We start from the raw sequence: 17943 nt of genomic DNA, 5'->3' as shown, positions 1-17943 counted from the left end.
TTCAAACACTGGGCATTGCCTGCCTTTCAGAAATACCTTCCAGGAACTCTACATGTTTCAGACAGTTTAAGTCAGCCATTCCTGCTTAATTTATAAGGCTGTTGTTGATAGAAATGAAATTTAGTTACCTCATCCCTTGGATTGAATTTATCAGAGAGCAGTGTTATTGCTATGAGAGCAATGTTATTGCTGCACGCAAAGAGTGTGCAATCACTGTTTAAGTAAAGTAAGAAGTTTTTGTAAAGTAAAGAGAAAGTAAGAAATTTTTAAGTAGGAACCACTTGCTCTGAGCGAAACGCTGTGGCCTTTGTAGTTGTGCATTAGGTTTCCTCTTAATTTATCACACAGGTAGCAGATAATAAAATTGGCTCTTTTTTACCACATTGGATGTTATGGGAAAATCAGAATAATAAGCCTGGAGATACAAGAGAACAGATAACTGACCCAAGTAAAAACGCTTGTGTCTGGAAGATCTTTTCCTACCTAAGTTGCAAGTGGCTGCTCCTCCCCATTCACAGTGGTGTAATGGTAACGGGGGTGTTTCTGTTGTTTGGTACCTAGTCAGAGAACAAAGCTACAAAATTGTGTTCCAGGTGAAATGAATGTAAAAAATAAATAGAATTATGTGTGGTAAATACTCTGAAAAGTTGAAGGCTTCATCCTTAATACCACCCTATTGAGGCCAGATGGCTGCAGGTGACTTGTACTTATATTGAGGGACCAGATGAGTGAGTTGATAGCATCCTTGGAAGGCTGAGTGGGAAGAGATGGCTTCCATCATCTCTTGCCACCTCTCAATTGTGTTGTGCTCTCCTTCCTTCCCAGTTCCTGTACTCCCAAGGGAGAGTGGTTCTGCATCTCGTTGGTCCCTGGCTGTGTGGTGCCGCTTGCAGTTGCATGAAGTCTTCTTACAGCAGAGGGACATGGCAAGTGCAAATAGAGCTGAAGAATTTGCTGCTGCTCTTTATCTACATAATCTGATTGCAATTGATAGATAATGCCACCAAGATAGAGCAGAGCCGCTTCCCATTGTCAACACACCTCTCCTCTTTATCTCTTTTTAAAAAAAAATTTAAATAATCCAGTGCAAGTAGAATATTGACTTTAACTGAAGGGAAGTGATTAATCACAGTACTTAGGAGTAGATCATTTACTGCAGCAGAGATGGGTACTGGAGGCTGTAGTACACAGTCGATCAAGGCAGGCTAATACAGGTTAATGGCACACAGGCCACTACGCTGTTGGGATTTATTAGGCAAACTTCTCTTCTGATCTTGGGCAGCTTAACTTGTAACAGAAAACCATTGCAGTGGGCTCTCGAGAAGAGCGGGGTTGTTTCTGTGATGTTGTGTTTAGAATGAAGACAGCTGAACCGACTGAACCTATGAAGACAGGCTGAGGAAGCTGGGGTTATTCAGTGTGGAGAAGAGAAGGCTCCAGGGGGACCTTATAGTGGCCTGCCAGTACCTGAAAGGCGCCTGTAAGAAAGCTGGGGAAGAACTGTTCCCAAGGGCATGTAGCAATAGGACAAAGGGTAGTGGTTTTAAACTAGAAAAGGGGAGATTTAGGTTGGATATTAGGAAAAAAATCTTCAATATGAAGGTGGTAGATCACTGGAACAGGTTGCTCGTATGGGTGGTGGAGGCCCCATCCCTGGAGACATTCAAGGTCAGGCTTGATGGGGCTCTAAGCAACCTTATCTGGTGAAGATGTCCCTGCTTACTGTGTGGCTGGATTGGGGTAGGTGACCTTTAAAGGTCCCTTCCAACCTAACATGTTCTGTGATTCAACTGCATGGAAATGACTCTTAGTTTGCTGGTGGTGACCCTCCAGCCACTTATTTCTTGATAGGCAAAGTGTCTTGATAGACTTCATGAGCTGCAGAGAGTTAATTAATAGAGACGACTGTTGCAGTATTTTGCATCATTCAAAACCCCCCCAACTTTAGTGTAATAGCAGTGGCTCACCCTGGCAGTACTCACACACACGCTGTTCTCCCACAGCATCCTACATCCACCTTCTTCCACCTGTAGTTCTCACAGCTGGGTTGGAGTAAGGCCAGAGTAAGCTTCGAGAAATGAAAAACAACTCCCAAACCACCCGCTGCTTTTTTATTGTTAAAAAGATAACAGTTAATTAAGGAGTGGAGAAACCCAAGGGGAATAGTGTGTATGTCTGTAAAGGACTCAAAGGATGCTAGGAAGAAAAGTCTCCTGTGGTCACTGAGACAAATTTTTGCATGTCAACTTGCTTGTTTTGACCGGGAGAATAAAAGTAGATCATTTCTGGAAACCTGGAATGACAGCAGGAAGGATAATCACAGAATCGTAGGGGTTGGAAGGGACCTCCAGAGCCCATCAAGTCCAACTCCCCCTGCCAAAGCAGGGTCCCTAGGACAGGTTGCACAGGGAGGCGACCAGACAGGTCTTGAATATCTCCAGAGAAGGAGACTCCACACCCCCATGGGCAGCCTGTCCCAGGGCTCTGTCACCCTCACAGTGAAAAAGTTCTTCTGCATATTGGTGCAGAACTTCCTGTGCTCCAACTTGCAGCCATTGCCCCTTGTCCTGTCCCCACAGACCACTGAGAAGAGGCTGACCATTTCCCCCTGTGTCCCACACTTCCAATATTTATAATCATTAATCAGATTCCCTCTCAGTCTCCTTTTCTCCAGGCTGAAGAGCCCCAGTTCATTCAACCTTTCCTCGCAGGGGAGATGCTCCATAAATTTTTATTTCAAAAATAGTTTTTTACTTGTTTATAAAAATATATAATAAATTAAAAATATTTAAAAATAGAAATATTTTTAAAATGGAAGTCATGAGAACTAGTAGATAATTGATAGTTTAAAGCCACATCTTCAAACAGTGTGCAAGAGCTACACGGTCTCCTACAGATACCACACTTTCTTCTAATGTCTGTCCATTACCCTGTTATAAATTAATATAAATGGGACCACAAAGTACTCCTGACTCCAGGAATGTATTTTGAGCACGTTTCCTTTGATGCGCAGTCGCTTATAACTTCTGGTTTTCATGAAAGTCCCTTCTATGTAATATTTTCTTTGAAGGCTTTCCATATTTAAGACAGGTATATAGAGGGTGATGCCTGAGCTCTGAAGTTGATATCTCTTGATATTTATGGCTGCATCATTAGGAAATCAGATCAACAGCTTTTGATGCATTTTTTTTTTCTTTTTTCTTTTTTTTTTTACGCTGCATTTTCATGACTTTGAGATCCAATTCAAACAGCAGAACTCTGCTGGTGTGAGAACGGAAGATTGAAGTTTTAAGAAGTTCTTTACAGAGAGATTGGTGAGGGGCTGGAACAGGCTGCCAAGAGAGGTGGTGGATGTCCCATCCCTGGAGGTGTTCAGGGCCAGGTTGGATGGGGCCCTGGGCAACCTTGTGTAGATCCAGGCCTGGAGGTTGGTAGCCTTCCCTGTGGCCAGAGGTTGAATCTGTATGATCCTTGGGGTCCCTTCCAACCCAGACCATTCTATGGTTCTGTGATAAGAAAGTCATTTGAAGGTGTCTTCAGCCGCATTTGACTTTTTCCAGGGAACCCAGAAAAGTATCCAAAACGAAGTCGTTTTTATAGAAAACACCATCAAATCACTAAGTAACTTTTAAAAAATGATTTTTGATTTAATTATCTTGGAAATGCTCAGTGGGGGGATCTTGTACTGGGCTTTGTAGGGTATGCAATAGAGGATGTTCCCTGCCCTGAAGGACTTGGGGATGGTTCAGAAGATGCATAGATACAGTTCGAACCCGTTCCTTTGGTGGGCAGGGACAGCACTCATACCCCTGTCCTGTTTCCACATCCAGTCTGATTCAGAGGGATGTATGTAGTTCAGCAAGCTGAATGAAAATGTTTGGATTCAATCGTTTTCTGTCAAAATGCTGTTTTATCAAAATGGAAATATTTTGTGAGAACATGTCAGTTTTGACGAATTGTTTTGATGGGTGAAGTCTAAACAAATTGTTTTAGCATTCTATGTTATTTTGATATAAAGACATCTCATTTTGACTCTATCATTTAGACCTTTATAACATAGTTGTAACATTTATATGTTAAGACTTTTATAACGTATAAAAATTACATGAAATCTGTGACTTTAAAAATAAAATAGCAGTTTTATAAGGTTTCTGTATTTTTGGAATGTGCTATTTACTTCTTAGTGGACTACAAATCTTAAATATATCTGTATAAAAACTTCAAACATACTGAATGACTTGTTTAGACTTTTTTTTTTTAATGAGATCCTTATATTTTAGTTTATTTCATAATGGAGTGACAAGATTTGTCCAGCTGTGATTCCTCTTTCTTAACCAGTTTTGTTCATTTGAATCCTAGGACAGAGTTAAATTTCTAATAGGAAGAATAATTGCCACCATGAGAATGTTGTCACTTTAGCTGGTTTACCACAAACATTTTAAACCACTTTATAAAGCTTTTTAAGATGCTGTTCCATGCTTAACATAGGAGAAAATTGAAACGCTGTTGTTTAGAGGTCGATGGGGTCTGGTGGGGATTCTCCAGCAGAGGTGTCGACAGGTTGCTGGTGATCCTGGGTTATTAAAAAAAACCACAACTCAACATGAAAAAAACATTTTTTCTCATTATTATTTTTTTTCTCTAAGAAGGACAAAAAAATGAACATGATCTGTTATTACTACTTGTCCTGGACCCTCTTACTGGTGGCAGCAGCTCAGGTCCTCTCAGTTAGGTTAGTGATTGGTTACCATCATTCCTGGCAAGTTTGTATTCAACCACTGTGCTGGTGTGGCTTCACCTCAAGTCCTGGGGGAAGTTTAGGGCACCACAGACCAAGAGGGACACAAAACTATTGGAGAGTGTCCAGAGAAGGGAAATGAGGATGGAGAAGGGTCTTGAGTGGAAGTCTTAGGAGGAGAGGCTGAAGTCCCTGGGTTTGTTCAGCCTGGAGAAGAGGAGGCTGAGGGGAGACCTCATGGTGGTCTGTGGCTTCCTGACAAGGGGCGCGAAGGGGCAGGTGCCCAGCTCCTCTCTTTGGTGACCAGGTTTAGAACCTGAGGGAATGGCATGAAAGAGGAGGAGGTTTAGGTTGGATGTTAGGAAGAGGTTCCTTGCTGAGAGGGGGGTCAAGCACTGGAATGGCCTCCCCAGGGAAGTGGTCACAGCCCTGAGCTGGATTGAGATCAAGAAGCATCTCGACGATGCCGTCAGTTCCATGCTCTGACCTGGCTGGCCCTGTGTAGCCAGGAATAGGACTTGATGATCCTTATGGATCACTTCCAACTCAGGATATTCTAGGATTCTGTGTCTAAATAGTGGGTAGGTGGATGGGCATAGGTACTCAGTCATGCATCATGTATTCTTTTGTGTTATCACGCCTTAGTTTGAGGTATAGGCTTGCTATATGGTCTTTGATGATCTTTGGTGGCTGGAAGCATGGTCTTGGCCCACTCAACCTCTGTTTGTACTTCTTATGCTTTCCCTTGTTGCTGGGAAGGACAAGAGTATCCATGGGGTGTGTAGTGGTGTTTCAGAGGAGTGCCTTACTGAGGTGCTAGAACTCTGCAAACATAATTCATAACGTATTTGTTCTACTATTTGTTCCTCCTTCTGAATGTGGCAGTTTAAATTGTCAGTTGAGGGAGTGGTTTGGGGAAAAAACATAATCATAAAAAGAGGTGTGTGGGGGAAAGTGCTTGTTCTTTCCATTGTCTTCTGAGTCTTTCAGATTTTAAGATTTTCCCTGTGCTTTGCAGTGCACTTTTCTTGCCAAAAAAAAAAGTAAAAAAAAAGCAGCAAAGAAAACGAGAATTTTCATGTAAACCCATGACCTTGGGAGAAGTGGCTTTAAGAGAAATAGCAACTACTAGGAGGCTAGATAAAATCCCAAGAGTTGGCAATGTGATAATAGTATCTCATATTCATTGGATGGGGCGCCTGTGACTCAGTGCTTTCATGGGACCACAAATGTCCTTTTAATCTCTTTATTTCTCTAGAGAGACAGATAAATCTGAACCCATTATATGCTGTGGCCAAGGCAGGGCACAGAGATTTACAGGATCAGAGGAGTGATAGGTTGTGCCCTGGGAATGAAGCTACTGTCCTGGGTCTCAGGGACATGGTTAGTGGGACTACAGGGGATGTGGTGATGCAAGTTGTGCATCTCTCTGGCTTTTTCTTAGTGGCATTTGCCTGGCTTTCATGGCCAACATGCACAGTGCAAGGGGAAAAAGCTGTTTTTGTGCAGATGGTGGTGAAAATCCAGTGCACAGTGAGCAATGCTAACGGCACTTCAACCCCTGACCAGGTTGCAGCAGAGCCTGACCCTCAGCTGCTGCTGCGATGCCCAGGTGTCGTGGTTTTACCCCGGCTGAAAGCCAAGATCCACGCAGCTGTCTGCTCCTTAAAGGAAAAGAGCAGGGGAAGGTGTGGGGTGTGTGTGTGTGAGAGGCAAGGGAAGGGAAAGGGAAGGGGCAAATAACAACCCCAAAAGCAAGAAACCAAGAGCCCGTGGGTTGGGATAAGGATAGTTTACTAAAACAGCAGAAAGATAAAATATAACAACGCTAACAGGACTTTAAAGCAAAAAATATATGAAGCTGTTGATACACAATGCAGTTTCTCACCGAACCCACAACTCAGGCTGTGCCACCCAGAGCTGTCCCAGAACCCAACCGTCCCCCAAAACTGCACGTCCTGGAGCCGCCCCTGCTCCTCCTCCCATCAGCCCCCCGTTATACTGGGCAGGATGTAATTGGCATGGAATACACTCTTTGGCCAGTTTGGGTCACCTGTCCTGGCATTGCCCCTCCTTTCTCATTAATAGAGAAATACAAAGAGCTAAGAAAGTCCTTGACTGTCTGACAGCAACTGGAAACATCAGGGTGTTATCAGCACCGCTTTCATTTTAACTCTCAAACACAGCATTCCATCCGCTGCTACAAATGAAATTAACTCCATCCTGACTGAAACCAGGACACCAGGTTTGGAGCGGTCAGGTCCAGCCACAGCCCGGAACCATTTGCTTGGGAAAATGAGATGAATGAGTAAAAGTGAGAAAATGGCTGGGAGTCAAAAGGGGAGTCCTGAGAGGTTGAGGGCAGGGTGAATTGAGTAGAGAGAGAAGTGGGAGGAATTACTATTATTTGAGGGATGTTGGGTGCGATCCTTCTTTTGATGGAGTTCAGCCTGCGGAAGGGGAGCTCAGTTTTATAACCTTTACTTTCACTTCTGTGGAAATAAATAGAGTCTTAACGTGGAAGGGTCCTTTTTTCTTCCTAATTTAAGAATCTGTTGTAATATCTGCTGAGCTGGAAGCTGCTCTCTGAAATGAGCATTTTTCATTGAAGGAGGCAGGAGGCTTTGCATTTTCCTGTGGGGCACACAAAGACTGCAGAGGAGCAGAGATGCTTGGTTTATACCTTTCTAGATGTGGATAACTTCACTGAGATCTATTAGGAGGGGGAAAAGCCTTGGGTCGACCTCCACCAGCCCAGCCTGGTGCTGAGTCTGGGAGTTGGTGCACAGCAACAGCTGCTCCTTGGGAGCTGTGGGGAGAAATGTGGGACTTATCTCAGAGCTTTTCTGTGGTGATCTAGATCCAGATGGCTTTTTCTCTCTGTGCATTCAGTTCTGCATGAATTCAATCTGGAGCAGAACAGTTGGCTTTACAATGGCTACACCTTGGCCCAACAATGTGCAGATCCGGCCTCTGTTTTGGGCTGCTTTGCTGGAGGGCAGGTGGTTCTGTGGCATTTTTATGGCAGGAAGATGCTTCAAAGCCTTTGGCCTTGGAGCTGCAGAGGTGTGAAAACAACCACCCATGCCAGCTCCAAGATGAACTGAACCCAGTCCAAAGGAAACAGGCACATCTGCGTACACAAGCTGCAGCTCCAAACGGGGCTGTGGTGTTGCCTGCTAAACCTGGAATGAGAAGAAGTTGCAAGAGCATTGGCATTTTGGGAGCGTGGCTTTGTGTGGTGCGTGCCTTGTGTTTGGGCTGTACTGTGTCTAATGCAGTGCAAGCTCTGACTGATGCTTTCTCCATGGTGAGGGTGTTGCTAACGCCTGTCTCCTCTCTGGGTTATTTAGTGTTTAATCATTCAGTTCAGCTCACTCCATGACCTTCGCATCAGTGGGATCACTAAACTGAGTCCTTTTTTTTTGTCTGCTACCATGTCTCTGCTTCTCTTGAATCATTTCCTCTCACTGTGATAAATCTGATGGCTGTTGGTCACTTCTCTGCACAGCAGACCCCAGGCGGAACCACAGCACAGGACTGGCATTCAGATGAGTGTGTTGCTCAATATCAGGACTCTTGATCAAGCTGTGACACCTTGTAGAGCATCAAAGCCTCACGTTCTAGAAGACCAATCAATGTGATTATGTTACTGCTGTCTTGGTCAAGCAAGCCATCACTGCTTAGGATGTAATTGCTGAACTACCCCCAGTAGAACTAGAAAATCACAAATGCTTTCTTGTATTTGGATCCTCATTTTGTGGGTGACAGTCTCTTTTGAGGGTGGCACCTTCACAGGTGAGCTGTGCCTGGTGAAGGCTGGTGTGCAAAGGGATGTGTTGTTTTCAATACTTATTCTTGCTTGGAGAGGAATTTATGTGTTGGTAGAAGTCTTTCTCCCAGTTTTGCCATCTCCCTGAAGAATTTGGGATGTTTTTTCATATGCCATCCAGGCAGAAGTACCAGGCACTTTCTTACTGTGAAGATTTCTTACCACCTTTTGAATCTGTGCAGCTCAGTAAGAGCTAGGGTGGCATGAATTAGGGTGGGATTAATTGTGCACTTGTGAATTACTGATTGTGCCCATCAAACTTCGTGGTTGGAAGGCAGGCTTGTCCAAATATTTCCATTTGAAGTTTTGAAGGACGTATTTTGTCCTCTATGGATTTCATCTTACGCAGAGGGATCTACCTCCTGGCACAAAAATTACTCTCTTTGAAAGGGTTTGATGAGGAGGCTTCTTTTGCTTTATATCCAATGTGCTTCCCCTGCCCTCTGTGGCACCACAGAAGCTACCTGAGATTCCAGAGGTGCATTCAGCTTGACAGGTTCTAGGTGGGGGAAGTTCACAAAGGTCTTCTGGGCAGATGGGTCTCACATTGAAAGGGAGAGAAAACTCTGGGTATATGAGCTCCAGGGACCACTCTTGACTCACTGAAGTTACTTAAGGAAACATGTTTTTTGGAAGTGGTGATACTAGTGGAGCTTAGGTCCCTGTAGAACAGGATCTTTTGTCCTCTATACCTTCCCATCCCACTAGTTGGGGAGCCAGCTGCAGATGGGCTCTAAAAGCAGAGTTGTGACAATCTGTCTGCAGTATGAGAGGTTCAGTTGGGTCTTTTCCTGTTGCTAACAAGCCAACATGTGAACGAGCGATTGAAAATCAGTGCTGTGATTCACAGGTGCTGAGTCTGATACACCAGAGAACATCAGCCTTTCCTGAGATGGATGCTCAGGTTGGGCACCCATGCATTACACTGCCAGCTATTCTCATTTACCCAGTGGATTTTCCTTTGTTTGATGATTCTTGTTTAACATTTTGCCTGGTCCTCAAAGGCTTTTGCAGGTAGTGTGATGATTCCTATTCACTTGATTACTACACAAAAATTAATATTTGTATCATAGTGACTTGAACTGTAGCACTGAGCAGTCTCATTGTGCTCCACAGAAAAAAGTGCAAATTCCAAATTCACCTTCCTAAAACTTCCACTGAAATCTATTACCTCCCAGAGCTTTCCAGAGTACCTTTGTCTGTACCACAAAAGGAGAATAAAATAAATCCAGGTATTAGATTTCCTTAGAGGATGGCTCTGAAACCACACAGAAACTGGGAGTAGCTCATTTTTTCATCTGAGTCTCATTTGTCTGAAAACAAAGGTCACCTTGGCGTTTTTTAATTTGGGAAGCCTGTAATCCAGATTTGAACGTGGAGAAGGGCCCAATCTTATTTTACATGTCAAAAAGCTGTCAGGTGAGAGACTTTTAAAAAGGACAAGGGATATATATTTTTTTTTAGATTTTATTTTTTTGGTTGGGGAGGCATTAGGAGGGCAACTGACTGGCAGACAGCAAGATCTGTGAATCAGGCACCGTTTAAGATGTCTCAAATCGGGCATCTGGAAATGGAGGCCCCTGAAATCTGTTGTCAACTTTGAAAATCCTATTTCCCCCCTCCCTCCCCTACCCCTGACACCCCTTCCTGCCAGCTTTGAAAGTTCGAACTGTGTTCTTTTCATCACATTTGTCATTCACTTAGTAGTGAAGCTCTGGCGTTCAAAATTTTGGCTGACAACTTGGTGGGTATGAGCCAAAATGAAGTTCAACTTGCACCTTTCTGTGATGCACCCAAGTGCTGCTCACAGAGAGAGGCGGAAGTCTGAACTAGAGGGACTCCGGTCCTGTTTATTACAGCAATTACTATCTTGCTGATGCCAAAATGAAGCTAATTTTCTTTATCCTGATGTAGGTGGTCAGGAACTGTTGAGTTGTACAAGACAGATATGTTGAGAAAGAAAGTATCACGTATAAAGATTTTTTCTCAAGCTATTCCTTCATTTTAAATAACATGAAGGTCCCAAATCTCCTGGAAATCTTGTAAAATTAGTGCTACAAAAGACTTACACCAGTTCCAAGCTAGCTAAGGTTTTATTTTATACAGGCTCAAGTCCAGCACTTTAAAGTCTGCTAATTCTAAATACATTTAAATGCAATTTCAAAGTAATTTACCTCTATAAACTGAATATATAGTTCAAGTGACATCGGGAGAACTGCCTTTTGGAGACACAACTCAGAAATGGGTTTACATCAGTAGGTTCCTTTTGGGCATGGCTTTTGCATTTGTCTGTGGCCAACCTGTACTGATTACATAAGGTTTTTCAGACATAAACTCAGCGTGAGCCGGAGTCCAAGTGTGCTGAGCACCCATGTGGGAAGCAAGCCCAACCATGAACATGTTTTTTGGCAGTGTCATATAACTGTCCTTGGGCAAACTCAGAGCTCCCTCTTTGTGTTTCTTTAATTCAGTGCTTGGCAGCAGATGGTTGGAGGGTGCATTTTGAGAAGGGTTGGGTTTGGTCTCCTTGCCTGGAGATAGCAGTGGCAATATTTGGTGCTGTTTGCCTTAGCAGTCTGAAGTCTTCCTGCTCTCACCACGGGGACTGCACCTTCTCAGAGGTCCCACAGCTCAGGTTCTGCATTGTCAAAGCACTGCAGTAGCTGACACCCATCTCTGGGAAGGGCTGAGAAGCCACTGAGCTTTTAAAACACCTAGAAATCCCACCCTGATTTGTGCAAAATGTTTCAGGCTGGACAGCTCTCGATGGCCTAATGTGGTATTTCCCTAGAATGTGGGTCAAGGGACTCCACTTCATTTGAGCAAAACATGAGGGCTGCTATAATTTGATTTGTTTGGACCTACACTGGTTTTATACAGCCCTTCCTGGCCTCCTCTGTGGGGTAATGGTCTTTAAGCCATGTATCCATTTGTTTCTTCAGAGGAAAAGTTTTGATTCTCAAATAGTTGTGATTTTTCCCTTTGATAGGTGTTGCTGTATGAGCAACATAACTATATTACTGCTGGTTGTGTAATGTATAAGGAAGATTTTTTTTTGGAAGAGAAAAGTGTTTCTGATGAAATTTAATTCCCATTTACAGGCAGGTGGAATTAAAGTGTAGTTTCTGGGTTTCTGATTGCAAATGCACAATCTGCTTGAAGGGACACCTGAATCTCTGAAGCCCGGGTTTGCTGAATTGTTTTTTGGTGCCCAACTTTTACTGATTTCAACAAGAACAGAACCAGAATTTTGAATCCCAGAGGCAACACTGATAGATTTCAGTTCAACTCTCAGCAATATGTAGGGATAGAGATCCCTCAAGTAGCACATGAGTGTTTAGCTCAGCAATTACTCAGATATTGTTTTGAAATGACATAGATGTTCCTGATAACTTATTACAAGTGTACTGACTAGGTAGCTGGCATATGATGTTCCCAGGGGTTTTTTTTGTGCTTTGTTGGGGTGAGTACCTGAAGTTTCTGTTGTCCTCTTGAGGAACTGAAAGTTTGCACAGGTTTTTTTTAAATTCTGAGGTCATTAGTGAATGTACAAAGGGACTTTATAAATCATATATGAGCCTGTGTGGTAAGCAGGAAACAAGCGTGTGCACAAGTGGTGGCCAGTCTTGAATGGGAGAGATGGAGATGATAAGCCATGCTGTTGTAAATCACTGTCACTGACTAACGGGGAGCAACACCTTCCCTTATTTTGGGCAAGTAACTGTGTGCACAGGTTGCCCAAAGAACAGGACGACAGACCAGCTTTTCTCCTGGTCTGTATTGTAGTTGTGTATGACCCTTAGAGCTGGTAAAGCCTGTGGAGGTGTCTCCAAAATACATGTGCCAGGTCCATCGCAGTCTGCTGTGCTAAGCATTTCTTTCCTCTCCCTCCCCAGCAATCAAAGAGAAATATTTGGACTGGACAGAGTTTCTCATACATGATTTGACCGGCGCCCGGACCGCACCTGCCAACTTACTGGAAGGCGTATGTATTAGATTGCAGTTCCTACCTGATACGGTGTCGTGGTGTGCATGCTGCAGCAGTGTTTGTGCTCCTGATGTGTTGGGCTGTGTGCTTGCAGAGTCTGTGTTCTAACCCAGTGTGGGGCAAAAAGTTGGTGGCAAAAAGTTAGACTCTGCTGGTTCACCTTCTGAACTAGTGTGAGTGGTTTGTTTTGCCTTGAGGGTGTTGCTTAGAGAGTTGGGTGCTCAAAAAAGGCTGGGTGGTGAAGGAGAGGGTGGAAAGTTCCTAGGAAGGACACAACCCCTCAATGCCCCATTAGATCACCAAGCTGGTGAGCTGAACCTTCAGGTCAAGACACACATCGGTGAGGGGGTTTAGTAGGGGTAGCACATAGGTTGATGGGGGGGGAGCAACATCAAGTTTATATGGAAATAGCTCCTTCAAGGTCATTCCCTCCACCTAAATACAGCCAGATTTAGCAAGGAAGCTAAGGTGTGCCTCAGTTGTCAGTCACCAGGAGGGAAGAAGGGGCTGGTTATTTTCGATGCACACACGTGGGTAAGAACACTGTGCAGTGTTATTCGCAGGGTGACTCGCATCTGGGGCAGTCTCAGCGTGGCTTGAGATCTTGGACAAAAATCCCACAGATTCACCTTGAAACTGTGGCAGCAGGGTATCTTCTCCACTGGGACCTGCCCTGTTTTCCTAAGGATGCTATGCAGGCATTTGGAGAGGAGACAGCCTGTCCTGCAAGATGAAATTCTCTCTGTCCCTCTGTATTTAGGCTGTGAGTGAAGGCATCCAGACAGTATGTATACAGTGTGCATCCAGGCCCCATTTTTAATTGTTTTGTCCCTGGTCATTCCCACCAGCCACAACTGCATCCTTTTTCCACATACCAGTGCAGTACGAGGTGCCTGGCAGCATGCCATCAGGGTTTCCCCCCTGCTCCCAATCTGTTAGGCAAAGAACCTTTGCACACCCAAAATAATGCACATCCTCAGGTCAGCTGCATCCCCATTCTGGACCACTCCAATGTGGTACATGCAGAAAGCTGGCAGTGGTCCAACACCCATCTCTGGTGTATGCCAATGCCATGGCAAAACTGTCCATTCCCTTTCTGTAGGCAGGGAAAAAAAGGCATCCCTGGGCAGAAAGACAGAGAGAGAAAACAGTATGTTGGCTTGAAACAGTTTCTGACCCTTTTCTGGTGTTTTATGTAATATATGTACTTAGTGCTGTCTGTGTCGTGCAATGTATGTAACCCCCCGTTGACAGATTTGCTGTTGGTGAGTGCTGCAGACTGTTGTTATACCATTAAATCAATATGCAGTGATACTATTTTATATTATTATTATTATTTTACATGCTAGCTATGCATATAAAAAGTTCTTGCGTTATGGTAAACGTTAATATTTCATGCAAGCCAATTATTAATCTTAGCCATTCAGTTCTCAGGGGTAAGTGACAGCCCATTGGCTTAAAATTCAGCACACAAATCAGAGAAGCAATATTGGCTTTTAAACAGCTAGGGATTTATTATAATAAGTTAAATCATTACACCGTTGTTTCATATTAAAGAATGTTTTGTTGCAATGAAACAGTTGTATGAGAGGGAAAAAAAGGTTACAGTAGATTTCTGTTATATTATTAACTTCTGACAATGCATTTTGCCATGAAATAATATTTTAAGAGATTGTACAGGTGCTTGTAGCTTATACAATTGAGGAGTGGCTTATCAAGGCAAATAAGTTATTCTGAGAAATATCTATTATCATACAGCGGGTCAAAACTGTACATGTGATATGGTTATAGTTCATTTTTTACCAAATTCTCATTCTGTTGCCTGAATTTTTGGCTAAAGAGAGACTTAGTTGAAATCAGCTGCACTTCAAAATTCACTATTTCAAAAATTCAGTATGAAAGAGAACTTTTTTTAAAATACAAGGCTTTTTCCTTGCTTTTTTTTCCCCCTGCTTTTTTTTTTTCCCCGGCTACCCCTAGAGAGAACCATCCAGGGCTTTCACTGATTTACAGAATTAATATTTTAAAAAATACTGTAAAAGGTTTGTATTGCTTAATTAAGTAGAAGTGGGACAAACAAGGAAAAAAAAGTCCTTGTTTTTAATATATTTTGTCTGTGCTTAGCATCTCCTTTGGAGACCAATGCTCCCAACTCTTGGAGTGTTTTTTTAGCAGCTTAAAGCCCTGAGAAGTTGCAGAAGAATTGGAACTTGTATTTAAAAAAAACACCCAAAGAAATCTAACTGTTAAGTTAGTGGAGAAAAGCTTGACAATACAGAGATGTTCACAATCACAAAAGAAAACCACTGAGCCCCAGAGGTACCATTCTGCAAAGCATCTCATGGTTTTTTAATGCCTGTGCTTGGCAGCTTTGCAGGTGTAAAGTTAAGCACATGTGTAAATGGTTGCAAAACTGGGATCACAGAAAATGCTGTCTGTAAGCAAATAACCTCATTTACTAGGTTTTCTTGGGCATGGGGGCTTGCTCCAGCAAATCCTTTGTGCCTGGGGCTTTGATCTCAAGGCTGCTTAAGCTGGTGGGAACCTGCCATTGGCTTTGGGCTTTGGAGTAATCACCATAGACTCTTGCATCCATGGCAGCAGGGAATAATTTGCCAATAGGAATAATATAAAGCTTTTGGTGGGAAAGATCAGTGCACAAGGGGCAATTTCAGGGTCATGCCAAAAATCATTGCCTTTTAGGTAAATCCTGTCCTGTGATTGGTTCTTACCAGCTGCAATCGATGAGAATTTGGTTTGAAACCCTGCAATATAACTGGTCTTTGAGTTGTTCAAGAGCATCCTGAGTTGGATGTGCCTTATGAGCTGTTCCACCTTTTATTATTCTTTTTTGTTGTTGTTGATGATGTCGGTTGAGAAATTAGCACAACTGTTGTTTTCTGTTTTACTTCTGAATTTGCACTTGGAAGACATTGGGTAAAATAGAAGTAGAACAGACTGTTTGCTGATCGCTTGGATGATGGTGTGAAAAACAAAAATAATCTTCTGCTGTCATCTGTTTCCTTGAGAAGTCTTCAAATAAAGTTTAAAATAAGGAGTTTTGCTTCTATTCAAACAGCCTCTGCGAGGAAAAAACCCTGTAGACCTCATTACAGTTGATTCCTTAATAGAGCTGCAGGATTCCCAGAATCCCTTTCAGTACTGGATAGTTAGTGTGGTTGAAAATGTTGGAGGAAGATTACGCCTTCGCTATGTGGGATTGGAGGAGACTGAATCCTATGACCAGTGGTTGTTTTACTTGGATTGCAGACTTCGACCAGTCGGTTGGTGTCAAGAGAATAAATACAGAATGGACCCACCTGCAGGTAAAGATCCTCCTAAAAATACTATCTCCCTTTGTGGTGTTTACTGATGCTTTGAGATGCTTGTGCAATCCATTTCTTCTTCTCCAGCATTCACATTGCTTTGACAGTAGTTTCTAGCTGTAACACAGATGGCATGTGAGAGTCATCTGGTTTGGGTTCAAAATGGGTCAGGTAAACTGTATTAAATTTATTTAATAAATTCAGTTTAGCTTCACTCACTCCTGGAAAGAAGTGGTGTCCAATAAAAACAGTTCTGTGCAATTTTCCACCAAGAAGCGGAGCTAATTGTGGATAGTCCAAGGATGTGCCTGCTTGCCCAGCCATTTTCAGTGGTATTTCAGCAGCCTGGTCTTCCTGTCCACACTGTAAGCATCCTGGTGGAGGCCTCAGTGGAGCCAGTCTTTCTTCTGCTGTCCAAATCAAGTCCTGGGTGACACATCTCAGCATATACTAAGCTCCATTTGCCTTCCCCTTACCCAAAGACCTCTTGCCCATTTGTCTTTCTGTGGCCACACACATTTCTCTTGGGTAGTGGTAGAGGTCCATGGAATTTCCTGGGGCTGGAGGAAGTGCTTTTGGGACCCTCGTGGGTCTTTCTGACACAGGTTTTACATATTCTGTTGTAACACCAATATACAGCTGCCAAGTGAGGCCTGCCTTGTGTGCAACCAGTCAGGGAGTGCAGTGAGAGTGCTGGGTTTGTCTGTCTGTCCATGTCAAGCTGCCCTTTGAGGAGTTATGGGAAATCTGTTGCTAGAAGCTAGAATAGTACTCCTTTGACTAAGGTTTTGCAGATTTAAAAGACCACAAATTTCATCTGTATTTTCCCCAAGGGAGTGAAGTCTTTGCAAATGTGTCAGACCAGATTCAACATGAGGATATTGTAGCTTGAAGAAAAAGCTCTTTAGAATTGAGTTTAGTGTTCAAACAAACTTTGAAGGAGGGAGGTGCGGTTAAACCAGTCTATGGTCAGAAACTGGTAGTCACACATCCAGGGGCAGGAGAAATGCAAGGCACAGGAGCTGGGTAGAAGAATCAGTCACAGAGCAGAGTTTAGAATCAGCTGGAATCAGACTCCAAACACTGGGACAGAGTTTCACAAAAGGAGCAGAGTGAAAGCACCAGGGCAAGGAGGAGTGCAGTGTGGGAGAAAACTAAGGATTACTAAATTTAGCAAGCAGGATAACTTCTAGGGACCATACCACACAGCAGAGGCCCAAGAGCTACCTTTGAAGAAGTGCTTCTGTCCAGGCTATACCCCATTACAGCAGGGGAAGACTGTGAGGGTGAATTACCTGCTTTACACCAGTAATATTGATCAAAAACTTGTGAAAGTTTCTGGGTGATTTGGTTTCTCCCTACTCAGGGCACTTTGCTGTGTGTTTGTCTGACTCGAGTTGGGTGAATTGGGTGACTCAAGGTGGTTGACTTGACTTCACTTGGAGTTAGGGGTCTGGTTAAACTTGACAGCTTAGGCTATTGTATGCATGGTCTTCTTTGGGGCGAAAAGGGTGCAGTGTTTGTTGTTTGGGTTTGTTTTGGGTTTATTTTTTTCCCCCATAAAATTCTGGCTTATTCTTGGGGTCAAAAAGCTGTTTGCCAAGTCCTGTGGGGCATGCCCCCCATTTGCTAATTGTTTGCACCTCCAAGATGGATGCCCCAGGACTATCATTTCCTTTGGAAGATGAGGTGCACTCTTGACTAATGCAGAGGTTTTGGCCCAGCAGACCTACCTCACCTTTCCTGTCTAGGTCAACAGCTTGTCCAGGTCTGCGCCTCCTTTTTCTTGTGCTGTGGGTGAAGTTTTCCCATGGGTTTCAAATGCCAGGAGGAAGGTAGCACTGCTTTGGGCAGGTATTTCTGGTGTGATTTCTATCTACCATGCCTGATGCAGAACGGTTACCCCGATACAGGAAATTGTCATGTTCACAAGTCTGTCTGGGTCTTGGGTCCAACTTGGGGTCTTGAATGCTTTTTGGAAACGTGTTTTTCTTCACCAATAGGTAGGAATCAATGTTCCCCATCACTTCTAAATTAGATGTGAATGCTGAAAAGCATG

General features: G+C 43.4%; 1 protein-coding gene across 1 annotated transcript in view; it reads left to right on the top strand.

The window, feature by feature from the left end:
- Positions 1–17943, top strand: part of SFMBT2 (Scm like with four mbt domains 2) — a gene marked incomplete at its 3' end in the record, with an annotated part of 115845 nt that overhangs the window by 39775 nt on the left and 58127 nt on the right. The window contains exons 5-6 of the mRNA XM_084268316.1: positions 12467–12555; positions 15638–15884. Coding sequence (XP_084124442.1) covers positions 12467–12555; positions 15638–15884 — 336 coding nt within the window. The remainder of the gene's footprint in view (positions 1–12466; positions 12556–15637; positions 15885–17943) is intronic.

Source organism: Gallinula chloropus (assembly GCF_964237585.1).
Source record: "Gallinula chloropus genome assembly, chromosome: 1".
NCBI lineage: Eukaryota > Metazoa > Chordata > Aves > Gruiformes > Rallidae > Gallinula > Gallinula chloropus.
Note: the sequence above shows the minus strand (reverse complement) of the source record. Positions and strands in the feature narration are given on the sequence as shown.